Here is a 10,344-nt window from a genome sequence, read left to right as displayed (position 1 = left end):
TTCAAAATAAATGCAACGAAAACTAACATTTCTTTGTTGAGACAAAATCTTTTGAATAAATATAAAAAAGACTACAATGGCATGATGTAATCACTGTGTATTTATGATGATTCACATTAATGTGATTATACATATAAGGATTTTATTTATTAATATTCTTGAAACTTTATAATTACGTAATCATCATATGTAATATAATGTTTGTGTTTGTAGGACACTTTTAAAAACAAAATTACAAATGAGTAAAACAGCCTTGAAAGAAAAGTGGACGCCACACCTGAAACCAAACCTGAGCAGGTTGAATCCAGACCAGTCAGACCAGTTCAGACACATTTCTCTCTGATGATCAGCAATCACATTACAGTCCAACTGCTGCTGATTCTGAGAGACTTTAACAACATGACATGTAAATCTTTCTAAAACTGTCGTCCTTCAAGTCTCAGATTCTACAGAATATTAAGACACAGCCAATCAGCATCAGGAAACATTTCTGCTGTCCAATGAAACAGTGACGCAGCACAGTGTGATCAAAGTGATCCTGGTGATCAAACGTTTACAGCCACCATCTGAGGCAGTCTGAGGTTCTGGAGGTTCTGCTTCCTCTTTGCTGGGATCCAGGACTCGCTTGCTGGGGATCTCAGGACAGTCATGTACCAATGTGGTCCACACTGCAGCTGATCTCTGGTTCATTAGACTTGTCAGTTAGCACCACCTGGTGGACACACGGTAGAACTTCATCACCTGACGTGATCTCTCAGACCCTGATTGTCTTCCTGCCGCAGGTTGGACCGGTTCAGCCGTCACTGTGACGCTGTTTCAGCCTCTGAAGTTATGAGGATGTGACCGTGTCCTCAGATCAGATGCTCACAGACAGCAGGACTGACGAGGAGGAAACCAGCAGCTTCTTCTCTCCCAGAGTTTCCTCCACACCTGAGCGTGAAAGGTGTCTGCACCCTGACCTGAGATCAGTTCAGCAGGTGAGTCTCAATCCAGAGGAATCTGTAAACGTTTGATCACCAGGATCACTTTGATCACACTGTGCTGCGTCACTGTTTCATTGGACAGCAGAAATGTTTCCTGATTGGCTGTTTCTTAATATTCTGTAGAATCTGCGACTTGATCCTTCAACCGACAGTTTTAGAAAGATTTACATGTCATGTTGTCAAAGTCTCTCAGATTCAGCAGCAGTTGGACTGTAATGTGATTGCTGATCAGAGAGAAATGTGTCTGAACTGGTCTGACAGCTGGATTCAACCTGCTCAGGTTTGTCTTCCTGCTTCAGACGCTTCCAAACACTTTTCTTTCAAGGTTTGTTACACATTTGAATTATTTGAGTCTGGTTTGCCTCAGTCCTGAAAGCTTTTGTCCACTGAAAGCACTTTGTAGCTTTGTTTTGAAAAGTGGTGTATAAATAAAAATGACAGGAAGTCATTACATGTCAACATGTCATGTTGTCAAAGTCTCTCAGAATCAGCAGCAGTTGGACTGTAATGTGATTGCTGATCAGAGAGAAATGTGTCTGAACTGGTCTGACAGCTGCCAGCTGCCCGGTTTGTGTTTTAACTCTTCACACTCTGAAGTGCAGTGAGACTGTTGTGGTTTCACTGAAGACCTTTGAGCACAGTCCAGGTCTCAGCTGTCCCAGAGGCTTCACAATGCGGTCTACATGGACCAGAACCAGCCCAGGGTTGAAGCCCACTTAGTGGTTGTTTGGCCCCCAGAGGAAGACAAAATGTGACCCGTCCTGTGTCTCTCTGCTTAGCGTTTGGCTCTGTTTGAATATTAAAAGAGAAAGATTTAAAGACAGACTTTAGTTTCCTCCTGGTTCCTGTGACTCCTCAATAAGACTTTTGGTTTCAGGGTTTTGAATGATTAACGAATTTCAGAGGAATAAGAACTGATGTCCTGTGAGCTGAGGCTCTTTGGAGTGAATGAGTGCAGCTCTGACAGCATGTTGTTGTGTTTGTGCGAAGGTGTGAGCTGAGCAGCATGGATCAGTGTGAGGACAGAGAGGAGGGAGTCCCTCCCTCTAAAACCACTCTGTGTGGGGAACCTGGCAGCCAGACCAGAGCTCAGAGGTGAGATGAGGATCTCTGACTGTCCAGGACTCTTCTCCATGTCACAGCTCAGCACTCACATCACTCCACCATCATTATTCACACTCAAAGCTGTGTGTGTGTGTTGTGTTGAAGGCCAGAGCTGCAGCACAGACCAGACTCTGCTGGACCTGGACCTGGACCTGAATCTGGACCCAGCTGTGTGTCCTTCAAGAGTGATTGCTCAATGGGTGGCCTCATAGATTTCAAAGGCCACCAACCTCCTGCTATAAAAAGGTGAGCTGTTAGTCTCATTAAAGCAGAACTGATTCATGGTTTCTTCTTTTGCTTTCGGTTGTTCCCTTCAGGTGTCGCCACAGCGAATCATCTGCTTCCATCTCACCCTGTCCTCTGTGTCTTCTTCCCTCACACCAACTGCCTTCATGTCCTCCTTCACTACATCCATCAACCTCCTCTTTGGTCTTCCTCTTGACCTCCTGCCTGGCAGCTCTAACCTCAGCATCCTTTGACCAACATATTCAGTATCCCTCCTCTGAACGTGTCCAGATCATCTCAGCCTGGCCTCTCTAACTTTATCTCAGAAACATCTCACATGAGTTGGTTTTCATCTCTGTCTACCAGGACTGATGGACCAGCTGGACCTGGATCTGGACCCAGCTGTGTGTCCTACAAGAGTGATTGCTCAATGGGTGGCCTCATAGATTTCAAAGGACACCAACCACCTGCTGCAAAGAGGTGAGCTGTTAGTCTCATTAAAGCAGAACTGATTCATGTTTTAACTGTTTATCCTGAGAAGTTTTTTCAGTCTGAATGTTTATTTTCAGCTTCGTTCTTCTTCACACACATTTCTGTTCTCACATCTGAAAGCTGCCCAGTAGAACCAGTCTTCAACTCTTCAGTTTAACATTTTGTCCTCACACACGTTCTGACTGTCTGATGAGGATCACACAGATTTCATTGAGGCTAACAGATGCTAGCTGCTAACACAGGCTAACCCTGATTCCACTGAGTTCATTTTTTCCTGATGTTTGACTCACTTCACCTCCAACAAGTTGAAGTTAACACTTTAACTCACCTTTAGCTTATGTTTGTCTCTGTGTGGACAGACATCACGTGAGCTAATTCTTCATGATTCCTCCACAGAGTCGAGCAGGAGAGCTCAGAGGTTCCCAGTGGTCAGCAGCATCAAACACACCTGGACTCCATATTTATGGTGTGTACATGTACAACAAGTACTTTCACATCTGCTCTGTTCACAATAATCTCCATGCTGCACTTTGTAGACCAGCAGACTGTCAGTCTGGCCAACATGGATCTGATGTTTGACTCCATGATTTTAGTCTGATTGTGTCAGTCATATCATATTGTGTTCCAGCTGCTGGAGGAGGACATTGTCAGGTTTGTGAAGAAGGAACTGAAGAGGCTCCAGAAGGTTCTGAGTTCAGATTACCCAGAAGAGAGTCAGAGGGAGGATGAGGAGGTGTTGGACGGTGAGGATGAAGAGCAGAGGAGGAGCAGCAGAAAGGCATTTCTGAAGATCACACAGCACTTCCTGAGGAGAATGAAGCAGGAGGAGCTGGCTGACTGTCTGCAGAGGAGTAAGAGGGTTTCTCTAAACATTTAACTCTCTGGACAAATGAGACGTTCACTAAAGTCTCAAGAGATGGAGGAAAATCTGTTTCCATGTGCTCTCTTTACAGGAAGGAAGTTGAGGTCTGTGACTCACCATATGATCTTATTTGTTGTGTTTTCATGCAGAACATCCAGACAGAAGAGATTGTCAGCTTGACCTCAAGTCTAACCTGAAGAAGAAGTTCCAGTGTGTGTTTGAGGGGACTGCTAAAGCAGGAAACCCGACCCTCCTGAATCAGGTCTACACAGAGCTCTACATCACAGAGGGAGAGACTGGAGGGGTCAATGATGAACATGAGGTCAGACAGATTGAAACAACATCCAGGAAAACCAGAAGACCAGAGACAACAATCAGACATGAAGACATCTTTAAAGCCTCACCTGGAAGAGATGGACCAATCAGAACAGTGATGACAAAGGGAGTGGCTGGCATTGGGAAAACAGTCTTAACACAGAAGTTCACTCTGGACTGGGCTGAAGACAAAGCCAACCAGGACGTCCACTTCACATTTCCATTCACTTTCAGAGAGCTGAATGTGCTGAGAGAGAAGAAGTTCAGCTTGGTGGAACTTGTTCATGACTTCTTCACTGAAACCAAAGAAGCAGGAATCTGCAGGTTTGAAGAGTTCCAGGTTGTGTTCATCTTTGACGGTCTGGATGAGTGTCGACTTCCTCTGGACTTCCACAACAATGAGATCCTGACTGATGTCACAGAGTCCACCTCAGTGGATGTGCTGCTGACAAACCTCATCAGGGGGAATCTGCTTCCCTCTGCTCGCCTCTGGATAACCACACGACCTGCAGCAGCCAATCAGATCCCTCCTGAGTGTGTTGACCTGGTGACAGAGGTCAGAGGGTTCACTGACCCACAGAAGGAGGAATACTTCAGGAAGAGATCCAGAGATGAGAAGCAGGCCAGCAGAATCATCTCCCACATCAAGACATCACAAAGCCTCCACATAATGTGCCACATCCCAGTCTTCTGCTGGATCACTGCTACAGTTCTGGAGGATGTGTTGAAGACCAGAGAGGGAGGAGAGCTGCCCAGGACCCTGACTGAGATGTACATCCACTTCCTGGTGGTTCAGTCCAAAGTGAAGAACATCAAGTATGATGGAGGAGATGGGACAGATCCACAGTGGACTCCAGACAGCAGGAAGATGATTGAGTCTCTGGGAAAACTGGCTTTTGAGCAGCTGCAGAAAGGCAACCTGATCTTCTATGAATCAGACCTGACAGACTGTGGCATCGATATCAGAGCAGCCTCAGTGTACTCAGGAGTGTTCACCCAGATCTTTAAAGAGGAGAGAGGACTGTACCAGGACAAGGTGTTCTGCTTCATCCATCTGAGCGTTCAGGAGTTTCTGGCTGCTCTTCATGTCCACCAGACATTCAACAACTCTGGTGTCAACCTGCTGGCAGAAGAACAAACAATATCCTGCTGGCCTGAACTGTTTGGAGGCAAATTAACACTTTTCTACCAGAGTGCTGTGGACGAGGCCTTGCAGAGTCCAAATGGACACCTGGACTTGTTCCTTCGCTTCCTCCTGGGACTTTCACTGCAGACCAATCAGACTCTCCTACGAGGTCTGATGACACAGACAGGAAGTGGCTCAAAGACCAATCAGGGAACAGTCCATTACATCAAGAAGAAGATCGAAGCGAGTTCATCTGTGGATAGAAGAATCAATCTGTTCCACTGTCTGAATGAACTGAATGATCGTTCTCTGGTGGAGGAGATCCAACAGTCCCTGAGGTCAGGAAGTCTCTCCACAGATGAACTGTCTCCTGCTCAGTGGTCAGCTCTGGTCTTCATCTTACTGTCATCAGGAAAAGATCTGGATGTGTTTGACCTGAAGAAATACTCTGCTTCAGAGGAGGCTCTTCTGAGGCTGCTGCCAGTGGTCGAAGCCTCCAACAAAGCTCTGTAAGTGTGTAGAGATCTTCTTCATTTTAGAGAGACTTCATGTGCTGTTATTGATTAAAATGGTAAGAATTTTCTTTTTCTTCTCATTATTGTCCCTCCAGACTGAGTGGTTGTAACCTCTCAGAGAGAAGCTGTGAAGCTCTGTCCTCAGTTCTCAGCTCCCAGTCCTCTAGTCTGAGAGAGCTGGACCTGAGTAACAACAGCCTGCAGGATTTAGGAGTGAAGCTGCTGTCTGCTGGACTCAAGAGTCCACATTGTACACTGGAGACTCTCAGGTCAGGATTAGTTACTGCTAGTTACTGTTAACGTACTGTTAGCTGTGATTCAGTCACTGTATTGTTGATGTATCTGTTGGCAGTCTCTTCACGACTGATACAGCAGTACCCTCAGATGATCCACCACATGTGTTGTTTTGTGTGTTTGCAGGCTGTCAGGCTGTCTGATCACAGAGGAAGGCTGTGCTTCTCTGGCCTCAGCTCTGAGCTCCAAACCCTCCCATCTGAGAGAGCTGGACCTGAGCTACAATCATCCAGGAGACTCAGGAGTGGAGCTGCTGTTTGCTGGACTGGAGGATCCAGCCTGGAGACTGGACACTGTGAGGTATGAAGAGGCCTGCTGCAGCCTCAGTCAGTCAGTGTGATGGAGGAGAAGAGCTGGAAACATTTTCTCAGACACATGAAATGATGCTGTTTGTGTCAGAAAGAGGTTTAGTGAGTCCTGTGAGGAGGAGGTGAAGAGGTTCAGCAGGCCCCATGCACATATTGTGTCCAGGTGTCTGACAGTAATGTAACGTCCATGTTTGCATGCTGAAAGAGGACGTGCTGCTCTGACTCTCCTCCTCCTTTCAGGGTGGAGCCTGCTGGAGTCCGATGGCTGACACCAGGTCTGAGGAAGTGTAAGTGTGTTTTTCTTCAAAGTGTGACATCATTCAGATCTGTGATGTCATCATCCAGCTGTCAGTAAATGAACAGATGATAGATGAAGAACTGCAGCTGTATTGTGTCTTCTTCTCTCCATCAGATTCCTGTGAACTCACAGTCGACACCAACACAGTAAACAGGAAGCTCAAACTGTCTGATGGCAACAGGAAGGTGATGTTTGTGGAGGAGGATCAGTCGTATCCTGATCATCCAGACAGGTTTGATCCCTATCCTCAGCTGCTGTGTTCAGAGGGTCTGACTGGTCGCTGCTACTGGGAGGTCGAGTGGAAAGGAAAAGTCTCTGTATCTGTGAGTTACAGAGGAATCAGAAGGAGGGGAGATAGTAATGACTGTGTGTTTGGACAAAATGATCAGTCCTGGAGTCTGAACTGCTCCGGTGATGGTTTCTCTGTCTGTCACGATAACAGAAGAATATACCTCCCCTCCTCCACCTCCACCTCCTACAGAGTTGCAGTGTATGTGGACTGTCCTGCTGGCACTCTGTCCTTCTACAGAGTCTCCTCTGACAGTCTGATCCACCTCCACACCTTCAACACCACATTCACTGAACCTCTTTATCCTGGCTTTGGATTGTGGTCTTATAGGTCTGGTTCTTCAGTGTCTCTGTGTTCTCTGTAGGAGGGAGAGTCTCCTCCTCTTGGAGAAACACATCAGCTGAGTCTGAACAGGATCACAGTCACAGAAATCTTTGTCATAGATAGTTGTTGATTTGTACGAGTCAGCTGAACATACAGTATGTGGCCAAGTTGGTGGACCCCTGGATCAATAATGATATGTGTTGTTCCGGTTTGGTGTGGAAGAACTTGGCCTGGCCTGAACCCCATTCAACACCTTTGGGATCAACTGGACCACAACCTGATTGTCAACATGCATGCTGGACCTCACTGATGCTCTGCTGTCTGAATGGGAGCAAATCCCTACAGCAGCTTCAACATCTGCTGCAAAGACTGAAGCCACAACAGTGGAGGCTGTTATGGATTGTTCTGATCTGGATTAAAGGTTCTGAGATTCTGAGAGAAGAGCAGCCACACAAAGTGCCTTCACTGGGCTGACTGACAGCAGACATTTAAACAACCAAAACATGTTTCCTGTCAGCTGCACAGGAAGAAGTCAACAGTTGGTACTTACTTGTCAGACAACCCTAAGAAAATCTTTGCAGTGAGCTGATCATCTGAATCAGGTGTGGTGGACGAGCAGAACATCTCAAACATGGCAGACTGGTCAGGCAGAAGATGTTCAGTCAGCTTCAGCCAGGACTCAAATCCACAACTTCAGACCTCAGGAACGAGTCCTGATCCTGGACTCACATGACTTCACATTCTGACCTACAGACAGCCAGGAGGTCTGCAGGTGAAGGCACATTTCAATCTCATGTCAAACATTCAGTCATCAAGAAAACATCCTGAGGATCTGTGAGCTTCATGTGGACAACACAGACACTCAGTCACTTACTGACGGCTTGGCAGACGCTCTGCTTCCCGTCGACTGGGAACATTGTAGATTGATTCAGCAGAATCTGCAGCGTCAGTTTGCAGTCAAACAATCTGATGTGGGCTCAGTGTGTGACGGTTTGTGGACAGTCTGAAGACGCGGTGCAGGACGAGATGGAGGAGGATCAGTCGGTCTGACAGGTTCTCACACAAACAGAGTGATGGACTTCATGATTCCTGCCCGTTCAAATCATCTGAACTTTTCCGCTCAGCTCAGCGAAGTCGCGGCACCAACAGCTGATTTGTTGTGACTCTTCAAAGGCAAATCAAATCAGACAGCTGCAGTAATGTTGGAAATGAATCTGAGTTTATTACTCTTGAATGGTTTACACATTATTCTTTTATCTCTTATGTTATTCTGTCATCATTTCTGCTGCTGTGACATCTGAATTTCCCTTCCGGGAGGTCAATAAAGGATGATTTCGTCTTTAATCATCCAGTATCAGTCAGGCAGCAGGACGGCCCCTCTTATTTCACACTCTCTCACATTTCTAATGCCCAAAAGCTGTGATCAGCTGTGCTAAGGAGGTGATTCCTGAACGAGGCCTCATTTCACAACAGAGGAGGCAGCTTGTGTGTGCGCACAAGGTGAAAACTGCATGTTTTATCGTGTGTAACGAGCTAACAGCTGGGTTTCCTCACATCAGGCCTCTGCACTAAAGTGATCATCACGGCCATCATCCAAGCTGCTCACTGATCACTGCTGAGTAAGATGAAGGAGGAGGAAGACTTCTCACAGCCTTCTTCAAATCCCTTTCTCACTTATTCTTTACCTCAAACATTCAGTCACTTTGACCGACAAGTGAGGTTACATTTCAGGCTTTTCCGTTTTGTTTCCAACAAACACATTTCATCTTCACAAAGCAGGTAAAACAGAAATGGAAATAAAAACCAAAGTCAGGGTGTTTGCTGCCCTCCAGTGGCCACACGGAGTCACTACAACATGACGTGACACTCAGGAGGATCCAGGGCTTCATCTCACTTCCCTTCAGCTGCAGCCTCGTTTCCCTCACGTCTTTGTAACAGGAAACACGTAAAATATAAAACCTGACAGTTTGCCCTGCGTTCTGCCTGACAGGCTGCAGCAGGTCCGTCTCGTCTTCCTGTCTCATTAAACACTCAGTAATTCAGTGCTTTGTGATAAAGATGCTTATAAAATACTTTTCACCATCAAGGCTCAGAGCAGAAACAATAAACACGTTCACACTGCAGCTTCTGTTTGTAATGAAGCCTGAATGCTGAAAGTTTGACAGCACGACATTTTATTATGTTTGATTTCGTAAATGTACTAAAGCTGATTGGCTGTCTTCTCTGTGGGCGTGGCTTCCTGTTCAGAGTTCAGTTTCACTTTGGACTGCAGTGATGGCGCAGTTTGTTTTCCTCCTGTGAAGCTCCGGCTGAAGGTAACGTAACAGCTCTGACATGTTTTAGTCGTTAACACAAGCTGTCGGTACTTTAGCTGTCGGTACTTTAGCTGTCGGTAGTTTAGTTGCAGCAGAAATCTGCCGCTTCAGACTCATCAAACTCTGAGTTAAACAGTAAACTCGAAGCAGCCGCCATTGAAGACATCCGCCATGTTGTGTGGATGTTTGGGAGCTCACACGGTGTCCGGACAGCCGCCGGACAGCAGCGGTTTGTGTCCACTACAGGACTGATGTGGAGACAGTGTGGGGCCGAGCTGGACGGGATAAACTCTCTGAATATGCCCTGTGCCTTGGCGAGTCAGTCTCTGGAGCCTGTTGGCCTCACTGACGGGCTGACGGTCCCACAGGGAAAAGTCTGTAACGCGCTGTGGGGCCGCTAAGGGGCGCTGCTGAGTGTCGGACTTTTTTCAGGTCATGGTGCCTTCAGGTGCTCTGAAACAACACTCAGATTTCCACGTGGGTTTAAAACGAGAAAGTTTGCTTTTTTTCTTAATATCCTTTGTGAAAATACATCAGACAAAGTTTTCATGGCGCTTTTTTTCTTCCACCATAGCAGTTTTCATAATTAGATGCTAAAATCGCTAAAACAACCCATTAATTTATGCATTGGCAGATTTAAAAAAATCAGTAAAAATGTAATCAAATTGTTATCAGCTGTTCTTGTGCAGCAGGTCCTGAAATTCCTCTGAGAGCATTTTGTTTTACTGCAGTATTTATAAAAATGGAGTCATACCTGGTATGAATGCACGTCAGCAGGTGAGTTTCTCCATATATGAGTGAGTGAGGATGTTAATTCATGAAACTGTTCTGTACTATGTGAAATATGTCCTCATACTGCAGTTCAGAGTACAGTAAACACTGACATGCAGTAGT

At 46.1% G+C, this 10,344-nt stretch overlaps 1 protein-coding gene across 1 annotated transcript in view; it reads left to right on the top strand.

Annotated features, from left to right (window-relative positions):
- The window catches only part of LOC124055205 (protein NLRC3-like), a 99,635-nt gene that overhangs the window by 82,557 nt on the left and 6,734 nt on the right, over positions 1-10,344 (top strand). The window contains exons 5-12 of the mRNA XM_046381782.1: positions 2,679-2,792; positions 3,201-3,270; positions 3,433-3,655; positions 3,825-5,616; positions 5,718-5,891; positions 6,043-6,216; positions 6,465-6,511; positions 6,637-7,206. Coding sequence (XP_046237738.1) covers positions 2,679-2,792; positions 3,201-3,270; positions 3,433-3,655; positions 3,825-5,616; positions 5,718-5,891; positions 6,043-6,216; positions 6,465-6,511; positions 6,637-7,175 — 3,133 coding nt within the window. The 3' untranslated portion in view covers positions 7,176-7,206. The remainder of the gene's footprint in view (positions 1-2,678; positions 2,793-3,200; positions 3,271-3,432; positions 3,656-3,824; positions 5,617-5,717; positions 5,892-6,042; positions 6,217-6,464; positions 6,512-6,636; positions 7,207-10,344) is intronic.

Source organism: Scatophagus argus, chromosome 24, assembly GCF_020382885.2.
Source record: "Scatophagus argus isolate fScaArg1 chromosome 24, fScaArg1.pri, whole genome shotgun sequence".
In the NCBI taxonomy this organism is placed as follows: domain Eukaryota; kingdom Metazoa; phylum Chordata; class Actinopteri; family Scatophagidae; genus Scatophagus; species Scatophagus argus.
Note: the sequence above shows the minus strand (reverse complement) of the source record. Positions and strands in the feature narration are given on the sequence as shown.